This window comes from Mus musculus, chromosome 1, assembly GCF_000001635.26.
Source record: "Mus musculus strain C57BL/6J chromosome 1, GRCm38.p6 C57BL/6J".
NCBI lineage: Eukaryota > Metazoa > Chordata > Mammalia > Rodentia > Muridae > Mus > Mus musculus.
Genome location: NC_000067.6, coordinates 139,434,310 through 139,456,922, shown reverse-complemented (window position 1 = coordinate 139,456,922; position 22,613 = coordinate 139,434,310). Strand labels below are relative to the sequence as shown.

Here is a 22,613-nt window from a genome sequence, read left to right as displayed (position 1 = left end):
ACATTTCCTTCCAGAAAATCACAATGATTAAAACATTACCTTTTTCTTCTTAGGCTCTTCTGCATTTCCTAGTAATATAGCCTGGTGCTTCAGGAAATCATTTACAAGAAATGTGACAATCTCCCTCACTCCCCCTTCTCGCAGTGGCGTCCAGGTAACGGAAATGGTAAGTTTTTCTTTAGGCTGTAATTAGAACAATTATTATCAGAATAATGATAATAAATATCAGAAGTTATTATGACAATATAATTAATAATAGCCAAATGCACTATACATAACTTAGAGCAGATTGATAACTGTTAACACACCCTAATAGTCAATTATTTTTCCTATTCAGTTTTCCTACATTATAAGAAAATAGAGCCACTAGCAATAAAAGTTCACAATAACAACAAAAAAATATAAATGTAATAAAATCTAATTGCACAATAGCAAAAGAACTGATAATCTACAAGTCATTTTAAATGAGTGGATTGTAAAATGTAATGGCTGGGGCTCGGGACCTAGCTCAGTGGTGAAGTGTGTGCTTTGACAAGGTTAAGACTAAGACGTCATGTGTGCTGGAATGAAACATGTTTAGGTGAAAAGGATACGCTCTTCTGGAAAAGTAGAAATCCTAGCTTTTTAGGCCAGCTGATTAACACTAAGAACAGACTTTCCCCTCTACAAGCCAGGATTTATCCTTTAAAAGATATCTATAGACAGAAATCCAGGCAGTTGTTCATCAAAGGGAAGGGCAATGGTTTCTTAAGTGTTGGGATTCCCGATGATGCAACCAACCAACCTTTCCCTGAGGACGATCCTTACTAGTTAGTAGGCGGTGTGTGCAGGCTCCCTCAGCTAACTGTTTCCACAGCTTTAGAGATTCTACTCATTGAAAAGTAATCCAGTCAGAATGAAACACCTCTTAAGACTACAAGAATAGCAAAAGGAAAAAAAAAAAAAAAGAGTAAAATACAAAGGTTGCCTACACATCACATGTAAGGGTTTGGACTGGATATTTAAACAAAATAGTTTTTTTTTTCATTATCACAATAGAAATGTAGTTCCACTGAGTCCAAACATAAGAAAAACAAATGCATATTAAAATGGCTGAAAAGAAGCAATTAGAAAAGTTTCATCAATGTACTCCTCCTGTCTCAAAACAGGGAAATGTTAAAGTATATCATCTTTAGATACTCAAACATATTTTGCAACGCCTGCCAAACGTCTATTTAAAACGCTTATCTGTTTAACAGAAACTCTCTGAAATGCTTCTAGGGATGGCAGGTGCACGCGCTTTTAATCATCATTCCAAGCGAGTTACTGCCCACTTTTTCCAAACTGCAAGACACCAAAGCCCGTCAACTGAGTTGACGTGGTGCTGGGGTCTTCCTCTCTAGTAGTCCCACTTCTGCAGAGGGTGTTCCCGGGGTCAAGAAGGAGAGTAGATTTGGTGTTGGGTCTAGCTCTTTTCCAGCCTCGCCTAGGCAGAGGGAGCCCCACCCACTTTCCCATCCCTGGTCAAGTCCCGGAGCTGACAAGGTCTTGGGGTCCTGTTGTATCCCTGCCCTACCCTGCAAGGAGAGCGTCCCAAGATCAAAACAGTACACCGACTTGGTCTCGGAGTCCCATTATCTCCTAGCCCCACCGTGAAGACTAGGAGCTGATTCAGATCTTCTCAGAGTTTCTTACTATATCCCAAGGTGACGCCACGGGGACGTGCCCCTCGCACCCACCTTCAGCTCGCAGCGGTTCGGCGCCACGCTGAAGCCCTGGCCTGCGGCGCGCAGCAGCGACAGCTCCACCTGCAGAGGTTCCTCGTGCGGGTTGTGCAGGACCAGAGACCGCGTCCGCGACGTGCCCACGCGGACATCCCCGAAGCAGAGGAAGGGAACGCCGCAGAAGTGGCTGAGCAACAGCACCGGCGGAGACGGGTCCCCGGCCTCAGGATCTGGTCGCGCCCGCCGCCCCCTCTCCTCTGGGCAGGAGGCTGCCTGCATCGTCGCCATGGCAGCCACCCGTACCGGGCAGTCAGGTACCCGCTGTCCGGCTCCCGCCGGCTTCCCGGAAGCCAACGACCAGGACAAGGACAAAGATCAAAAAGCCAAAAAGATCCCCTAAACTCCCGGGAAAGTAGCCCAGCCGCTTTTGCTCGGTTCAAATATCGCGCCTCCACCAATGGGAGCTCCCGGAACCTCCTCGCTACAGCACCAACCAGCGAGGAGAAACCCGCCCACATCACTAAAAAGAGCCAATGAGCGAACGAAAGCGCCTGGCCAATGAGGAAGCGGCGCCTTGTTTAAACGATGGTGGGGTTGTCAGGGTTACCTGGGGCAAAAACAAAACAGGGCAGCAAATTTCCCCGACTCTACGAGCCGGTCAATTAGAACGGAAATTAGCCTTGGTGTTTTAAACACTTTGCGGGGAAGAAAAGGGTATCATAACTGTCCAACCCACGGCTGCATGCGGTCCTGAATAGCTGAGTGCAACTTGTGAACAAGTTCCTGGAAAGAAGTGGCATCTTCAACTGGTTCCTAGGCAAGGCTGCGTGATATGAACATCAGTGATGGTGGAGGGGTTAGAATGCTGGCGGCCAAGCACTATAAACAATTACTGGGGAACACAACTAGCTAGTCTTAATAGCCATGTCGTGCTATCCTTCTTAAGTTACCTAATGTCTTTGTGACCATTGTGTAAAATAGTTGTATGGAGAAATACAGCACTGGTTTCCAACCAACCAAAAATGAGTACTGCCAGCATCTGAGGCTATACCAGGGTTCCCTATTGCCTTAGCACACGTCTAATGTTTCTCCTATGTATTTGAAAAGTGCCTCTAATTGGCTTTGTTTTGTTTTGTTTTGTTTTTCCCGAGACAGGGTTTCTCTGTATAGCGCTGACTGTCCTGGAACTCACTCTGTAGACCAGGCTGTCCTGGAACTCAGAAATCCGCCTGCCTCTGCCTCCCAAGTGCTGGGATTAAAGGCGTGCACTACCACGTCCGGTTGCCTCTAAGTATTGTAAAAACAACAACAAAACAAAAACAAGACCATCATTGACTTGTTACGACCTTGGAACATCGAACTTGGAATAAATTATATCTGTGTCCATTGGCCATGGTCTTTCATATGTGACCTCTGAATAAACACTCTCTTAAACGGGACCAGGCTGAGTTTTCATTTTGTGCCTACAAACAATGCTGTACAGTTAATGTGATTTCTTTTTAGTAACTTGTGTGGTTTACCAACATTGTGTCACTATGTCAGAAAGTTCCACAGTGATTGTCACACATTACCAGTTAGCCAAGAAATATTTATATAAACCAAGTCTTCCTATCTGACATGTCTGTTCAGAACTAACCACCTTTATACGTTTCCTTGGCTGACCAGAGATGTAATGAGCTGGTAGCATGTTGTTGGGCTGTTTTGTGTTTTTTAGACATGATCTCTCTTTGTGATTATAACCAATAGTGATGGCACATTGAAGACTGGAACAGAAATGGAGCTTGTTAGGTTGGGGTGAGATCCTGTAGAGTTATTAACATTTTACAGCAAGCCTTCCCCCCAAAACCAGAACGAAGAATTGCAGAAATGAGGGGAGGGGGAGGAATGCCCACTTTTAGTATTTTATAGGATATAGTTTTTCAGTAATAGAATTTTGCTACACTTTAAAATTCCCCAAAAGCAATATGACTACTTCAAAGTTATCTCTATCTAATACTTGAAAATATATATAAAAAAATTAAGGCCGATTCAACTATGTATTTAATATATATTTAAGATATTTTAAATAATTTGTAATTTATTAAAATCATGTTTCAAAACGTTCCCAAGATACTTGGTTTTGCCTTTGTTCATCATTTTTACGTTTTATATAGAGACTTGCAGAACATTGTGACCCCACGCTGAAAGTGTAATGTGAAAAGAACCTGGGTGTGCTTTACTAGGACCAAAGAACTGTTTATTTTAAATATCAAAATAACATAAGGAACTAATTTAATATGCAAGACCTCATCTACTCCTCACAAGGAACTGAATTTTTGCTATACATTTATATTTAAGGAACACGAGACAAACAAAATATCTACTAAACTTAAGACATTTGTCATACAGTGAAAAATAATGAATTTTGATATTTTAGATTTTCCTTTGTAATTGCTTTTAAAACTGTCCTTAATTAAAAACAAAGATTCTGATTAGAGACAGAAAACAAAAGCATTTCTATTTCAATATATACCATTTCTCCCTTAAATAGAACAGTTATGACAGAACACAGAGCAGCTAAACACCTAGCTTTTGGCAATCACCCTCATCAACTGTTAATAGTTACAAGGAGAAAAGTCGGATTGTTAAAAGGATAAAGTTCAGTAATCACACCACAGTACATTATTCAACTTTATACAAGCAGGAATATCAAACAGAGAGGCATAGTGACAATGAGATGTACACATGCTCTTCATTCAAGAGACGTTTCAGAATCTCCGGCAGTAATGCAAATTTTGAAATTGCTTAGCTTTACTTGAGAATTCAGAAGGTTTTCATCTTTAAGTAACATTTGTTCTCCAAATAACATCTTTAAATTCTCTTTAAATAAGTGGCTTGGGGATCTTTCAAAGATCACAGACTTAAGACCAATATACAGTAAGTTAAAACACGAATAAGTCGAACGTAAGCACACCCTCCTTGCCAAATCACCGTCTTCTCATCTCCCACACAATCAATCTAATCCTATTGCTTTTGTAATAATAACCCACTTCCAAAGAGGAAGCGCAAGACATGCTGATAACACAAGGGAAAGTATTGTAAGTAAAAATGTTATAAGAAACATGGAAAGACACCAAAAAAGAACACACAGAGATTACTAAAAGGAAAACAGGCAAAAGAAATGAGTGGGATATGCAGAATTGTCAAGTTCCTATAAGCTGTGTAGAAAATTACTCTCAATTCATTACTCACACTAATAGTAGGTAACATTTAACATAATTCCACTTAAAAATTAAGAAACAGTACTTATTCCTTATTAAATTATTCATTTTCAGTCTTTTGAAATTTGGCACTAAATATGTCCAAACATGACTGTTGAAAAGTCGTGCTTTTTCCTGAGTCATCAACTCAAGTTCAATGTTGACTAGGATGCCGCCGCTCACTAACAGCAGCTCTTCTTACACCACCAACCACGTTCAGTTCAAGGAAAGTGAACTAAGTCTCCGGTGCAGAGCTGTGTGTTCCTGGTAACAAGTTCCTTAAGGGGAGAGCAGTCAGAGAGAAAGAGTAACAAGAGGAGCAGACATACAATTCCTTCTCTCCGATTCTGCTCAACATCTAGACAGGCTGAGGAGTGACTCCATAGCTATAAAGGCCACAGTACAAACTTAAAAGAAGACATGTAAATTATAATAAAGACCGATGTCCACACTACTGCGAAATGCCAATTTTCCTAAGTTAATATAACATGTAAAAGGCTATTGCCCAGCCAGCAGGCAACAGGGATATTAAGACTCAGAACCAAAAAATAAAACAAAATGAACAAGTCATTTATTTACCAGTACAATCTAGGCAACAGAGAAAATGCTACACAACTACACATCTCTGAAAAAGTACAAAGTATTCAAATTCAGAAAAGATGGTCTAAAAGGACACTCTTAACTAATGTTCAAACCTCTTGATAAATAATAAATTAGAGTGATATTGTAGGAAGAACACTCAAGCTCATAGACACAGCAGGTTAGTTGTGTTTAGGTAACTTGTGATTGAGTGAGAAAGCAATAGGTGGAACAGATTAGCCCTTAATACTTTACAGTCACTCCAAAAAGGTGTTTTTTGACACTTTTTAAGGTTGAAAGAAAGCAGTGTACTTCTTTTATGCTACCATCATTAAAAGGCAGTCAGTTTATTAAAGCACCAGTTTAAATGGTATTTTTATTCCTCTTTGCCCAGCAGAAAGGCTCTAGATTAAGCCTGCAAACTTTACTACTTTTATAATAGCTTAAAGGTATCTTGCTGGCATGAGGAAGAAACCCTATGGTTACGTAGTATTTTAGGCTGTCAAAACCAAAGGGATTTCTTATAAAAATAACCTCGATTTGATCTAAAAAACAAACAAACAAAAAACCTCTAAGGCAGAAATTATTTTTATAATGTAGTGTAAAATATAAGATTATTGAATAGTGTTCATTTAAAAAAAAAACTGCATTCAACTAAACTGAGAGAAATGAGTATTCTCACTTGTAACTGGTTGGTCAGTATGAATGTTCCCAGAGTACTTTCCTCTACTTATTTTATACACATAAACACAAACATTTAATACTTAATCTTAGTATTCAAACTAACAATTTTTAAAATTCAGTATCCAAGGACGTCAGCTGTGCTTCTTTGGACAAATATATAGTCAAACAACAAAGAATTTAAATTCTTTTCAACTACTCAATACCTACTCAAAATCTTTGGTGCATTAAGTCAGTGACAGTAAGTTAATAAATTTCTGCACTCAATAACTTATTCAATTTACAGATTAAGTGCTAACGTATCTACCAAAATTAATTTAAAACAATAAATTATACCCACAAAATATTCACAATGAGGCTAAACGTACGTGTGAGATTCAAAATTTTAACCATAGTTACAAAATAATGATTTTAGAGTCATAAAAAGGACAACTAAGAAGAGTAGGGTCTATTTTATAATTTTTGTGCTAACTTAAAATATTTATACATTCAGTTTTCTCAAATCCATGTTCTTACATTTTTGGAAACTAGAGGGAACAGTAATCTTTTCATTATTATGGGTTTCCTCATTTCTTCCTAAATATTCTACTGTCTACCTGCAGACTGCGTTAGGAACTGGAGAACACAGTCCTGCACATAGTAAGCCTTTTTAATGCCATGTGTCTCCTCCTTCCACTCAAGGCAGTTCTGGCATGAGAGTAGAGTCAAATGACTCTAAATGACTCTCAGTATCTCTCTAAAATGGAAATACATCATTTCCTTTCTATTTCAAAATTGCTTACTAGGTTCAAATGAGATAACATGAAAATGGTTTAAATAACAGACACTATTTCAGCTTTTCTACAATAATAGCTAAGTACAATTATAAAATTGTATGCCACTTTACATAAGAGCTATATTCTTCAAAAGTCCTATGTAAACCAATTACTAAAATTAAGTCATATATTTAAAGTGTTAGAATATCATTATTGAAAGAACCTTAAATACCTTCAAAACCCAAGGTAATATTTCCACTGTGAAAATGCTGTATCCTCCTTTTCTGTCAGAATATACAATTCATCATGCACATAAACACATATATAACATTTGCCTTTTCTGATAAACCCAAAATTTTCTACATTAGCTTATCTCTAAAGCAAAGTACATTTCTAAGTATGATGTTTTCATTTCAGTAAGATAGTTAGAAATCTTCTCTGCCTTTGGATAGAAATCACAAATCTGTACTCTTGACAATGATTTATAAGTCCAGGACTCATAGTGCTCAGACTCTACTCAGTTATCAGTGCCCACAGAACACTTCCACACTAAGTAAGAAGACTTTAGCAATAATAATACAAAATTAAGTTCACTAGTCCAAAGACAATTACAACAACCAAACTTTGATAAGTGAGGCAAAACTCAGGTTATCTTTATTATTTATATTAGCTACTTTGGTTAATGCCTCAATTTGCAACATGCTCTTTGAACATTAATATGGCAACTGTTCCTATAAAGTACCTTCATTTCTTAAGTGCTTAAACAGTTTCCTCCTTTTTGATTACATTTTATTCACTAGAAGTTTATTATTTTATTTGTGATATGTTTTCAAAACCCACAAGGGCCAAGCAAAACGTTACAGTTTACACACACACACACATACACGCACACACGCACACACAAAAGTGCTAAAAGCAATTAGGAGTGTAAACAAATTGAAATAGAAAAGTTTTGACAACTGCTATTTTTCCAGTAGTTTCCATACAAACTGCATGTTAACAGTGAGCCAACCCTACCTGTCTTAAGCATCAGCAACCCCACAAGGAAAAACTCATCCTATATTAAGATGAAATTGAGTTGAAAATAATGCAAAGTGCACATCTCTAAAGATATTTCGTAATTCTGGAAGATTTTGTCCTTCACTTAAACTTAATCTGTGAAGCGCTGCTGTAAATCCTATTTTCTTTCACCAAGACTTCAACCACTGCCTCATCCAGAAACAATGAAGAATAGAGACAAATCTCATACAGAAGCAAAAAGAAAGATCTGGTTTAAGTGTCAATCTATACACCAACAGTAGTGCACTCAGCTGAAGAGCATCCTGTTAAGTTAGGGCGGATTTGAGAATGGGTTTGGCACCTTTTCTGATAACTACACGTAAAATATCTAGGTTCTGTTTCCCTGCTTCAGTCAGCCAAATGTGGTAAATGAAATGCTAACTCCATTGTGTAACTGAACTGCCATCACTTTAGTTACACTTGTCCCTTCCTTCCTTACTCATCTGTAGATACTGACACATACTGGGAACGAGGAGGAAGTGCCCAAATACAAAATGCCAATGTACATTGATGATATGTAGGTGAAACTGACAGTTTTTCATTACGATATACTCAATTAGATAATTTAATGTCTAGAGCTAAGTTTGTATTTATTACTTATCATAGTTGAGTACAGGTCCAATCATCTGGATTAAAATAACAACCTTATATTTCATTTAGCATGCTAATCCTGTAATTGTGAGCTCTTGGATTTTGGCTTGTGAAAAACCCAAATATACTGACAAAAAGAATGGATAGATGACAACCTCAAAGTATCAAGATTTTCTTACAAAAATATGTAAGAAATTTCAATAAGTTTCTAAACTCAACTTTGAAAATCTGAACAAAATATTTAATTAGTATTAAAATTTTGCCAATATTGACATATGTTTACATTCCTTCCTATAGGCTACATGGTTCTTAAAACTTCATAGCAATATGGGAAACGGACAAAACAGATGATTAAAAGTAAAACCTTGGCTTGGGGCTCACACCTGTAATCCTAGCAACTGGTTGGCTAAGGCAGAAAGTCTATCACAAATTGAGGCTACCTGGGCTACAAACTAAGACCCTGTCTCAAAAAAAACAAACAAACAAAAAATTCCACTGATGATTAAAAAAAATACCTCCACCATTGTCAGCAGCTAATAATCTGAAATTTAAAAATTTCAAAATTAGTACTAATGATTTTTTTTTAAAAAATCATACTTCAAATATGTCAAAATGTGTCCAAGTATTCAGTCAATAGAAATAAACTTTTCTTGATTTGAAGCTGTTCTGAAGACTTGAGAAATTAGGGGAAAAAGATGGGGGAAAAAATAGCAGCCCTACTAATTCAAAAGCCATTAGCTTCTGGCTGTCAGCTTACAGCATTAAAAGGCCTATGGAATGGTTACTCATGAACGATGCTCACTACTGCACATATTCTGGACAGCAGCTGTGCTATCAAGGCCCAGTAATGTCCCGAGATAAGATGGTTCTCTAGGATCTAGCATCTGTTCGGGTCGGACGGGATGAACTATATTTGCAGGCTGAGGAGTAAGAGTGTATTTTTCCAGAAATGCTAAGTCTGCTGCACGAGGATAATCAGTTGACTGTGGCTGTGGTGGCAGCATCTCATGGGACGATGTGGGAAGTGTGGTGGTATGAGGCACCAGATCGCTGGATGTGTCAGGCATTTGAACTGGGACCAATGTTACTGGAACACATACTTCTGCAGACACGTTCTGTAGCATAGTCTTGGCTTCCGACTGATAAACTTTGGGCTGGTCCAGATACTGTTTTGTTTCTGCTTGAAAGATCTTATCATCAGATGAGTACTCCATTGGCAAAGACATGAGTTTTTCCTCAGAAGTACTGAGAGAATCATCAGGAGATTTTATCCCATGAACATGGTCAATGTGGTACTTCAGCTTATCTTTCCGCTTAAATGTTGCATTGCAATGTTGACAATTGAAAGGCCGGGCATCAGAGTGAATAACCAGGTGTTTTGTTAAAGTTTTCTTAATTCTAAACGACTGATTGCAAATTTGACACTTGTATGGTTTTTCACCTGTATGGACAAATATAAAATTAATATATAATGTACCCACTTGATAAGCTGGCAAATATTAAGTAGCAAATTTATCACATGCATACCTGTAAAAACAGTAGTGTTTTATGCTATCATAAATGAAGACAGTCTATCAAACTCATAAAATTAATGAATTAAAAACATCAAAATGATCTGGGCTTCAGGCCTGGATAAACCTTTTACTAGCCAAACCTCTAAGCCTGGTTCCCCTCCTGCAATGTAGAACAAGAACAGTTCCTACATAAGGAAATAAACTTAAGTAAATAGGACTAACTAGCTGCTCAGTCCTATTCTCCGGATAATGTTCAGTGCTTGCTTGGTAAGCCTTATCACTATTGCTTTATTACTACTAAAAAACACACACAAAAGGTTTATTAAACCGAAACACTTAATTTTCTTCTACCTACAAAGATTTAAAAGCCAAAACAGCAACTGAGTAACTTGATCTTTTAAGGGTTAGAACAGAAGGAGTAACTTTTATCTCCATCAAGAGATGAAAACTTTTAAAGTTCCCTGGGGAAGAGAGTAAGAATGCCAAGTCCGTTTTGATCTTCTGCAGTTGGGTTGTTATACTATAGTTTTTTTGTTTCTATTTTTTTTTATGAAAAAAAAAATAGAAGCAAAAAACAAACAAACAACATGAAGTTCTAGCACAGACAAAATGCTAGAAAGAGTAGTAACCCTATAAAGACATGTATGTTCTAATCCACAGAAACTGTGAATATGTTGTTTCACACCAGAGACTTTATAGTGTGTTCAAGGTTAAGACTTTGAAATGGGCAAATTAACTGGATTATCAGAGGAGCCAAATAACTAGAGGAAACCTTAAAAGGTGGCTGATTGTTCATAAAGTCAGATGTGACAGCAGAACTAACTCCAAATCCTAGCTTTGAAAATGGATCCTGAAAGCCACAACTGCACAGAGGGGAGAAGAGCAAATGCTAACAGTAGTTAAGCTGGAGCTATGCATGGAACACAAGTACAGCACCTGCCTCGAAAGCTAAGGCCCAGGGTTCAAGTCCAAGACACACACACACCCTAGAAGCCCTTAGTTGTCATATGCACTATTAAAATAATTATAAAATTTAAAATCTACACAATATAGGTAAAGAATTATAAGGTAAACCCATTATAAGTCATGTCAGCATCCTGAAAATTTCATCCATAATATGAAATTCAGTCAGGGAAAATTAACTTCTGGTAATGTAATCAAAATAGCCAGCCATGTCTTTCAAGGATGCTGCTCCCAAGGAGCAGTGATGAAAGATGATTCTAACAACCTAGTACTGCTCAATTATTTGATGAATTTATATAAAAAATTAGACTGGGCAGTTCTATTAGATTTGTGCATTTGATAAACTACCATGAATAAAGATAGTTTACAAGAACAATTCATATTAAGAAAGAACGGAAAAAGGGAGGGGGGAGGGAGGAAGGAAGGAAGGAAGGGAGGAAGGGAGGAAGGGAGGAAGGGAGGGAGGGAGGGAGCAAAGCAAGCAAGCTAAAATCAATCCCCAAACACCTTATCGTCCTTGTGCGAATTCTAATCCATTACATCCCAACAAGGCAACTGCTGAGGATATATACAACAAAAGGGCTGAGAATAATCCATTTGTAGAAGAAAATCTTAGGATCCCAACTACTTTCTCTGATTTTTATAATTGAAAGGAAGCTTTGAAGTAACTCATAGGAAAGAATGATAAATTCAAACTGAAAATGACCTATATTGTACCTTGTCTGCAGAAATGATGTACTAACAGATCAGGAAAAGTTAGTAAGAAGATTCTAAAACCCAGTAACATGTAATGGACTAAATATTTTAAGACTAAAGAAAAAATAGAGTAATATAGTTAATTGTCTATATATACGTACATTTTTGTGTGGGTACAGGTGTGTACACAAACTTTGGAAAGTTGGAATCAACCTCAGGTGTGTCTAACATGTTTTTGAGACAGAGTATCTGGTCTTAAGTTTTCCAAATAACCTAAACTGGTTAGCAAGCAAGCAACCTGTCTGTCTCCCCCTCCAAAACCATCTTGCCTGGTAAAATGACAAAGTAGGTGCTACCACACCAGCTTTTGTATATGGGTTCTTGGAATGAAATCTGGGCCTTTCTGTGTGCACAGCAAGGACATAATCCCCTAATCCAAGACAACAGAATCTTTTGGTCACCAAAAGGGTACTGCAGGTCACTTCAAGGAGGATAGTTCAATATTCTTCACCACCTGCTAGTTAGATCATACTATAAAATTACTATGTAACTGGCAATTCCTCATTACATAAATTTAGAAATTCTATTTCCTGGATAAGGATGCCAGTAAACAGAGATCTTGATTTCTGGAATGTGAGTTGATAATGTGAATAATAAGCTGATAAGGCTAGTGTCTTTTCAATGGTCATCATGAAGTATAAACACTTTCAACACTCATGCACAGACAAAACTGAGATGGGGATCTGGGAAACTAATCAATTTTTGGAAAAGTCACTTTGTCACTTTGTCTCACTGAGGTTCCAGTCTCCGATCCAGACTGAAAGCTGCCTTTGTAGTTTACTGAACTCAGATGCATTAACTTGTAACCATGCCTGCAGCAGGACAGTCACGTGACTATGGCAGAAATAGTCTGCTATCTATTTGTTATCTGACTCTATAAATACTTGCAAACCTTTGCTTTAGATTGTCTCTTCCCCTTGTATTCCATCATAGCTACAGTAGTTTTACTCTGAGACCAAGTGGAAGGACATCTCTTATTCCAATCAAGTATAAAATAGCCAGATATAACTCTTATCATTGGTCAAAATCGATTGCTAGGGATTAAAACATCAATCATCGCAATTTAATTTTGTGAGTTCACCATCAACTTCAGAGTTCTATTCAGTTTTTATTTATAACTGATGTGAAAAAAACAGTATTAACAGAGCTTCTCCAGTTTACACTCCTACAGATGCACTCCTAAAACTTTTTCAGTGGTGAGAGTTGTATCTGGCTACTTCATACTTGATTGGAATGAGAGATGTCCTTCCACTGGTTCACAGAGTAAAACTACTGCAGCTACGATGGGGAGACAAGGCGAAGAGACGATCTAAGGCATCTGGAAGTATGTAATGTTGCATCACTGTATCTTTACTAACTCTGGTAGTTAATTACCCAGATTAATGTATTTCCATTCTAACATTCACAATATAATTACTGGTTTCTACTAGAGTAGCAGCTCTAAATATGCAGAGTATAAAACAAAGTAATTTTAAGTACATAACAAACTTCTTGATTTAAAAAAGAATAAAACTTTAACTTTTTTGTATGAGGGAAAATGAAATCAATGTACCTTATACTTCATTAGAAAGTGAGTGAGACACATTGAAACAAAGTTTTCTACTATAAATGACTAAAGGCTACACGCACCTATATGAGAAAATCCAGACACTAAGACTTAGTATGAGTCGTGAGATACAAGCACCACTCTTTTTAAAAGAAAATAATGACAATAGAAGCCGAAGGAAACGTTCCAAAGTTCACACTGGAAAACCACAGAGCAAAACAAAAAAAAGGAAGTACTGCAGACAGGCTAATTCACTACAGAAAAGAATTCCCCGGGGCTGGCGAGATGGCTCAGCGGTTAAGAGCACTGACTGCTCTTCCGAAGGTCCTGAGTTCAAATCCCAGCAACCACATGGTGGCTCACAACCACCGTAATGAGATCTGATACCCTCTTCTGGAGTGTCTGAAGACAGCTACAGTGTACTTACATATAAGAAAAAAATAAGTCTTAAAGAAAAAGAGATTTTCCCAAATCTTCGAAATTGAGAAGAGAGCCAAAACACTGCTTATTCATGACATGTATTTTAACAAATTAAAAAAAAAAACCTGTATATAAAAATCTGAGTCAAAAACAACACATCTAGATGTTTCATTATTAATAACTACCCAAAGATCAGCATCAAGTACCCTTAAATATTACCTGAATGTGTCCGAAAATGCATTTCCAGACTTGACTTTCCTTTAAAAATCTTCTTACAAACATCACATTGATGAAATGTTGCTTTATATCTAAGAAAGTAAATGGGTTCATTTATGAAATGTAATCACTAATAAATGTAACTGACAACACTGTAGCCATACAGACAACTGTCATAACAATACAGCATACACGTCTGGAGGAAGAGCAGTACTTTTAAATCCACAGCTGCTTTCTCCAATTATACTCAATTCAAGAGTTTATTTAAAAAAAAGCTTGTGAGAATAAAACTTCAAAAGGCCTTAACCCAACTTTTAATCAGTTATTAAGTATACAAAGAATACAAGCAAAAGATTAAAAACTTCATAATTACTGAGCTAAATGGCAAAAGGGTCTAAAACAAAAAACTTGTGGTAATAAATTTTCTATATTCTTATGGTGATAATGATTACTATACTGTAGAAATATACACTAAAAAGAGCTTCACCTTAAGTAAATTATAAGTCAGTTAATTAAGGAATCAGATACTGAGCCCGATTAAAAGAAACTAAAATAATCTCAATGTCTGCATTTATCCAGTTGAAGTGGCTCTCATTAGTTCACCTAACAAATATTACTAAAACTTAAGAATAAAGTAAACTTTATCCCTAAATAAAAAATAAACAAAACATGAATCCTTTGTTCTTACCACGCACACATATAAGCTATAATTGGCCCAAAAGTTAACACAGTTAACAACACAGTGGAATGCCTACTACACACTAAGTTAAGGTTAAATTCAAGCTGTAACTGTCAGACTATGCCGCCTGTGAAATGGACAGCATGTAAGTGACATCCAATGCCTAGCACTCTCTAGCCTTTGAGAGAGGGAGTAGGAGGGATGATCCTTTAACAGAAGTATGGCAACCAAAGAAAGAGAGATGATTAGCCTGACTAAATTAAACAGAACAAACAAAATGTCTAAATGCCCTCCGTGCATCCAGGACTCTGCCAATGTAGTGCAGAGGAAAGAGGCTCGCGTTGTGTACTCACTTCTGCCAAACCTTCTCTCCCAGATGCACACTCTTGTAATGCACAGTGAGGTGGTCCCTGCGCCCGAAGCACTTTCCACACTCTTCACACTGATGAGCCTTCTCGCCTAAAAACAAGGCCCACAGACTTTGTTATCATAATAAGCACTTAAGCTTTATTTTCTTCTTTTTCTCGACAGAAATAATGACCAAACAGTAAGATGATTTGATGGGAAATATACCAGGAGAAAAAAGTTATCCTTTAATCTGGCTCGTTTCCTAAATATCACTGACGTAAGTATCTTTCCCAAAGAACCTATGCCTAATTTTATAATGTGGATATTTTGATCATGTGGAAAAGAAATTAGTAACTTTCTGTGGTAAGCATCTAACTTTTCCTTTCAATGTAAGAGAACAAGATAAAAACTTACTTCAAACCTATGATATTGATTAGAAATACATCTAGATATAAACCACTTTGAATGAACACACATTAAATTCAGATGTGCTACTTAGCTACCTAGAAAAGGGACCTGAACATTTTCAGATCTTTGTATTTTAAGATAGATTCATCTATGGAGATTTCTTAAATTTGCAATGAACCAAAAATATAAATATAAATCATATAAATATAATGGAAAATCCAGTTGATGGTCTATTATTATACATCCAAACAAAGGCTGATGTTTAAACATTACTGTCTCAGTACCAATGTGCAATTAATGCATGTGACTTCTAGAAATACAAATTTAGACTTCCCTTACCTGAAATGAAAATGTGTGATAGCAATTAAAATGTCATGAGACCTTTAATCTCTTAGAAGTAACAATGGCTACAATTTGCCTGGATGTGATCATTAAGAACCCTATCTTCACACTTCATAGTTAAGGAATGTTTTACTAACAATGGTAATCACTTGTTCTACTGTGCTCATAGAGAGGGCTCCTTCCATTACTGCACTCACATAATTGGCTACTAACACTTCCTGAACATCAATCTGAGACAAAAATCCCCAGAGTATAAAAATTATAATGTAAAGATCTGAAAAACTAGTCAGGATTATAAAGGTATTCTTTTCCAAGCATAAGGCTCAAACTCCAGTACAACAAAAACTTTAACACCCAGTTATAATAATGTCCTTTTAATATACCAAATTTTCACCAGCTTCTCAAATATAATCACAGTGAGAAATGTGGTTCTTTCTCCAGCACTGGTACATGAATCAACGTAATATGCAAATTATAAAATGAGAATTTATTCAAAACTAAATTTTAAAATTTCAGTAAGATATCATAATTATTTCCCTATTTTCAGATGCTTTTACAGAAAGGATTTCAAACAAACATTATGAAGGGGTGATCAACAAATGTCAAACTACTAAAACCTAGCAAGCATACACAGAAAGCACTGAGGAAACAGCAGTACAAAGTACAACGTACCTGAGTGTATTTTTTTGTGCTTTGTAAGGTGGTCATGGCGAATAAACGTTTTCCCGCATTCATCACACTCATATCTCTTGTCATCGTGATGCACTCGCAAGTGAAGCCTACAGAGATAAAGGAACAGAAACTGCTGAACCTGCTATAGAGAGAAAATACTTGATTTTGAATAAATGATGAAAAAGAATGAAATTAGGCTGTCTGCTCAACCATGGTCACATATCATTTGCTTTGCATCAGTGACTTTTAGAGTCCTGCCCCATCTTTTAAACAAAGATCTCAGGGTTTCTATTCACCTTTCTGAAAGAGTACTTTGAAATGTGTATATCCCATATCAGTTCTGGACACTTCCTAAGTACTTGGATCTTAGATCTACCTATTGGTCTGAGTTTCGAGGATATAGTTCAGGAATTAGAATCAGACAAATGGATAAGTATACAAATAAGTACACAATGACAGCTACTGACAGCAACCAAATAAAGTGATGACTGTGCTACTCCGCAAAACTGATACCATACATAAATTGATAGCTGATAAATCACAGTATTTTAAAAGACCTAACTTACACAAATTACATTTTTACTACTTTCTTTTACACTAAAGAATGGTGCTTCAAATTCAAAGATAAACAACAAAAGGTTTAGGTTATTAAATTTTACCTAGTTTGAATCCTTTTTACTCCCACAAAGTTCTTGTACACCAAAGTGAAAGGAATAGCTTTCCTTGATAAGTTTCTAAAACAAGTCTTGATTTTACATTAACTAAAGTCAGTCAAATGAAAAGAGAATAATCTCTTCATGATTAAAGAGACAACAAACGAAACTATGATTAAAGCCAAATGATTACAATTTTAGAGCTCATTAATAAAAAATTAAAATGATACATATGTCTTAGTAAGTACCAGCAATATAGAGGAAAACTTGCACATGTTCAGAGCTTTCAGGTATGGTGAGTCAGATGTAAAACAATTAAATAAGGAACAATGCACATATGGCCATCTGACAGTGAGAACTCCAGAGCCCTTAATCTTAGCCTATTTTCACATTAATTTAATGTGAAATTAAGCATAATTTATGCTTCTATATCAAAGGATGAGAAAACACTCAAAGCTTGAAACACCATAGTTTTAATACTACTTTCACTAAAAGGAAAATAATTAAATGTTTAAATAATGAGAGTTCAATAAAGAATTTGGTAAAGTTGTTAATGACGGAAATTCAGAATTTTATACACAGAATGAAGATAATTAAAGTTGTAGAAACAAAAGTCTAGTCAGTAAAGTGTCTTTCCTAACTATATATCCTAAGGCTTTAATTGAAACACACTTAAAGTAAAATAGAACTAAAGCCAGCCTGTAATTTTTCCTCATTTAACACAGGGGAAGGTCAGTTAGCTTACCTGTATGAGCTTCCATGACGAAAACTCTGCCCACAGATACTGCAAAGATGAGGCTTTTCTCCACTGTGTATTCTCAAATGTTCTTTCAAAGTAGTTCTGTGTTTTAAAAGAAAGTGTAAACATATTATATATCTCAGAGTCCTTAATCTTGTATTTTATAATACAGATACATACATTATATTCAATTCTTTTAAAGCCAATGTACATACTTACTACAGATATCAAACCCCTTACTACAATGGAGAGTTATAATTTAATCATTACTTCAGCAGGTACTTGACCAGAGAACCTGTAGTTCTAACATTCTGCATTTTTCTACACACCTCAAGGGCTAAGTAAGAATGGACAAAATTACTGAGAGAGAGAGAAGTGCTCCTGATTTCTGCTGGCTTTTCCAGCCACCCTGACTTGGTTTTCATGCCAATTCCCTGTCAGGTGACTTCAAAAGGCAGACCATGTGCTGGAATACTGCCAGCAGATGGTGCTAGTCTCCAAGAGTCACTCACACTAGATAAGTGAAAGGAGATTGGGCCCAGCTCTGTGAAAAAATACCCCTGCCCAGGATTCTAAACTTAATATATAAAAGCAGCTAGAGTAAACAGAAAAGGATCTTTTTCTGTTTATCTTCATTGTATTGTTTTTCCTTTTTGACTTTGAACTTTTTGTATTTATATAAAGTTCTATAAGGGAAAAATACAGTTATTATTTTCTAATCTGTAAGAACGATTTTATATTAAGTACCATAATGATTTCCCAACTCCCCTACTATATTCATAATTTATATTATTAAATCAGCATTTCTAATTCTAAGTGTAGGGCATGAAGCTTAATTATACTGAAGGTTTTAACTTTTGCACAGTGTTTCACAATGTGATTCCAGCGACAAGTTCATAGGCATCCTGCTTTGGCTTCCTGGCATTGGGGTTACAGGCATGTGTCACTAAGCTTGGCTTCAAAAATACACAAAAGTCACATCTACTTTTCAAGACCAGCATTAAGCATTTGCTCAAGTCAGGAACCAGACTCTGCCACACTGCCAAACATCTGGCTCATCTCATTCTCCTCTCTCCTCAGCAACAACCTCTTACATTTACCATGCCTTTCTGTTTTACTTCTCGCACATACTCTACTATAGGAGGCAGCACTGACTTTTGAAAGCTGTGTTGCTCGCATAGTCCTAACAATGTTGCCGCTGTAGTTAGAACACTAGGGGTCCAAAGATAGAATGCTTCTGCAATTTTAAAGAGTTCACAAGGCCATCATGATATGCCAGAGGATGAAGTAACAAATAAATAGGATATAGTAAGCCAGTCACCTAAATTTGCAAGTCCTGATTTCTGTAATTTCTTTCTTGTCTTTTACATTTTAAACTAAAGCATAATTCAAGTACCTTACTTCCCAAATAATCCAATCCCTATAGCCTTGTTAATCATTTGTATCATACGGAAGTGCTTCAACTTTCTGAGTGTGCAGATAACTTTACCTTTCTCGTACTGACTTCCCACAAATAAAGCAAGTCCATTTTCTCTTTCCACCATGAGTACATTCTATATGGCGTTTTAAATTTCCAGTATCATTGAACTGACGACCACATATATCACATGGAAAGGGTCCTTAAAAAAAAAAAGCATGCATTTGAAATTTAAAAGTAGATATTAACTTATGCAATAGAGGTACCACAAATTTGTTCCTACCACCATCAGGCATAAAGGCAAAATCCTTAGTGGTCTGAAATTATGCTTTTATAGTCTCTTCCCCTCAAGGTTGTTTATTCCTGAAGGTATTTCTAGACCCAAGTACAAGGTTTCACCAAAAGAAAAAATTCAAGTTTTGAATACTCTAATGTGTTCAGTAACTGAAATGGACAATTTCTAGTTTCAAACTAGACTGAATCAAAATAGAAAATACTATATGCACAATTTCTATATAAAGCAGCAATCGGAATTTTTTAAAAAATAAACACTTCATGATTTGGAAATAACCTGCTGTTCACACAGAACAATTTGTCAGCAACACTAAGTAAGAAAACACTGTGACACACTTCTGCCCATCCTTACAAAAGTAAACTCACAATTGTCACAGTGACTGACTATGACACAATGACCTGGTTCTGAATTCTACTATCTACTGACAAAGGCACTGGAGACAGTAAGTTCTACAGACTCTGAAGCTAAAACAAAAACACGACGAAAGGCGCGTGGCAGACACAGCTTAAGGGAACTGTTTGAAGGATAGTAGTTCAGAATCTGCAAAAATAAACTGAAGAAGGAACTACAATGAATTAATCATAATAGGACAAGGACAAGATTGAGAATTTGGACATGGATTCAGAACCTACTTAAAGCAAATCTGGTTCATGGACACAAGACATTTCTACATTCAAAATGAAGTAAGATTGCAAAAGCTTTATTACTAGTAAGTATGCTAAACATATTATTTAAAATGTACATTTCTTTGACCTTGGAATTTGAATTTATTAGTCATTAACTCAGTCAACAAATATTTATTGACTTATTCTAAGTACTATGAGACCTCCCGCCTCCATACCTGCACTGAGGAATGAAAAGGTGGAGAAAGCAAAGGCAGTATTTGGACAGTTGAAAATGAAGCCATGAGATGTACTGCCAAGGGGAGCCCCTAGGGCCAGCACGAGTGAAGCGCAGCATTAACCCTCTGCTGGGAGCCCGTTGGCTCTTTTCAGTTGTTGTCCCCCAGGGTGAGGAAGAAACAGAGCGTCTACCTTTGTGTTACACATGTGTTACTTGTTAGTGTTCTGCAAAAACACTTTGCCCTCATATTGGACCCTCAGTTTTGCATGTAAGCAGCTCGTCTCAACTCTTTATTGTTGTAAGCTAGAAGCTTACCGTCAGGTACAACTTCAAAATAACTCCGTATACAGGGTTTGAACTTTTTGTTATTATCTGACTTATCTCACATTTATAAACACACATATTAAGAGCTCTCCCGTGGGCTGGCGAGATGGCTCAGCAATTAAGGATACCAGTTTCTCTTCCAGAGGTCCTGTGTTCGATTCCCAGCAACCATGTGTTGGCTCACAACCATCTGTAATGAGATCTGATGCCCTCCTCTGGTGTGTCTGAAGGGAGGGACAGTGTGCTCACATAAAATAAATAAGTCTTAAAAAAAAAAAAACCAAAAACCAAAAAACCCTCTTCCTTAACTGTACACTCCCTCAACAGGACATACCATCATAACAGAAAAGCATACATGTAGTTTTGAATACAACTGGAACTCTTCATCACTAGCAGCATCACTGCATAGGACAAGTAGACAAGACCCCCAAAAGCAAGTACTCCGGAGCCAGTGATCAAGGGCCACTGTTTCAGCCATCATTTCAGGAGCTCGGACTCTCAGGAATCACTCATCTGAAGCTTACAACAGTTCACAGCAATGGACGTGTAGAGGTGAGGGTGAAAGCTGGCCTACCACATGTCATGAAACATTTCCTTTGTTGTCTATTCATGATCTTTATAGAGCTATGGATGAATCAGGTGCCTTCCCAGGCCATGTATCTGCTCTAGTACTGAACCACATCACCAGCCACTATTCATTAGCATCACTATTTAAGGGGAGAAAAAAAGAAAGGAAAAGAAAAGAAGAAATACCTAAGCCTGTGTTTAATCTTTTTCTCAAATATAATGAAAAAATACAAACCCATTATTTTATTTCAAAAATAGATTTCTCAGAGTTCTTGAACATAATAACTATAGTACTGGAAATAATACATATCCAGAGAAAGAGAATACAAACTCAACACCAATACAAACGACCTTTGTGATGACTGTTTTGGTTGTCAACTTGACTACATTTGGACTTAACTAAAATCCAAAAACGGAGGGCACAATTGAGAGAGATGTTTGCTTCATTTGAAGTAGGAAGCCTAGAAGCCTGCATCAGACCTACTAGAAGCCTGCATTAGGAAATGGAAGAAGGAAGCTTTTGCTCTTTGCCTGCTTGCTCTCACCTTGCTACCAAAGTCCATTTCTTCACTGGCATTAGAGCCTATTTTATTTCTTCAGGATTCCAGCACCTAAAGAAGACCAGATGAAGCCAAGCAGTGGTGACTCACGCCTTTAATCCCAGCACTTAGGAGGCAGAGGCAGGCGGCCCTCTACGTGTGAGCTAGCCTAGTCTACAGAGAGAGTTCCAGGACAGGCAGGGTTACACACAGAAACCCTATCTTGTAAAACAAACAAACAAGACCAGCTGAGACATCCAGCTTCATGGAATCTGGATTCTTGAATTTTCCATTCATAGCCAGCAACTGTTGAATTGGCTTGAATATAGTCCGTAAGTCATTCTAATAGATCCCCTTTACACACACACCTATATACAGACAAACAGCTATAGTTAGATAGATGATACAGAGTCAGAACCTGACTAATACAATCTTGTTTAATCCATACAGCAACATTTACTAACGTTCTTTGAGATATGTGAAACGTACAAGTTTGAGTACTCTTTAGATTATAGAGTAGGTGGCTGAGAAAGACAGTGAAAACCACTTCACCATGAAGTCTTACTCTTTATGTGATACCATACCCCTAAGTTCTTCCTAGTACATGTCACCTCACAGTACCTAAGCATGTGTGAGCAGAGACTATGATGTACTTGACTATGTGCTGCCCTGTGCTTTAATCAGGAGCCATAATCTCCCCAGACACTAAGGCAAATTTGTTACATAGCTGTTTGATAAATGTTTACTACTTTGAATGTTCAGTCT

The 22,613-nt window shown here is 36.9% G+C and overlaps 2 protein-coding genes across 6 annotated transcripts in view; both read right to left on the bottom strand.

Moving 5' to 3' along the window:
* The window catches only part of Aspm (abnormal spindle microtubule assembly), a 39,901-nt gene extending 37,166 nt beyond the window's left edge, over positions 1–2,735 (bottom strand). Inside the window, exons 1-2 of one of the 2 annotated variants that reach the window (XM_017312957.2) lie at positions 1,719–2,735; positions 40–183 (exon numbers count right to left, since the gene is read on the bottom strand). In XM_017312957.2, the coding sequence (XP_017168446.1) occupies positions 40–183; positions 1,719–1,991 (417 nt within the window). In that variant the 5' untranslated portion in view covers positions 1,992–2,735. The remainder of the gene's footprint in view (positions 1–39; positions 184–1,718) is intronic. The other variant, NM_009791.4, reaches the window with a different exon arrangement.
* A 1,180-nt stretch (positions 2,736–3,915) lies between these two features.
* Zbtb41 (zinc finger and BTB domain containing 41) overlaps positions 3,916–22,613 on the bottom strand; it is a 31,008-nt gene continuing 12,310 nt past the window's right edge. For 3 of the 4 annotated variants that reach the window (XM_006529446.4, XM_006529448.4, XM_006529447.4), the window contains exons 6-11: positions 19,353–19,482; positions 17,870–17,965; positions 16,472–16,578; positions 15,055–15,160; positions 14,026–14,114; positions 3,918–10,048 (exon numbers count right to left, since the gene is read on the bottom strand). In XM_006529446.4, the coding sequence (XP_006529509.1) occupies positions 9,393–10,048; positions 14,026–14,114; positions 15,055–15,160; positions 16,472–16,578; positions 17,870–17,965; positions 19,353–19,482 (1,184 nt within the window). In that variant the 3' untranslated portion in view covers positions 3,918–9,392. Of the gene's footprint in view, positions 10,049–14,025; positions 14,115–15,054; positions 15,161–16,471; positions 16,579–17,869; positions 17,966–19,352; positions 19,483–22,613 lie in introns of all 4 variants that reach the window. The other variant, NM_172643.5, reaches the window with a different exon arrangement.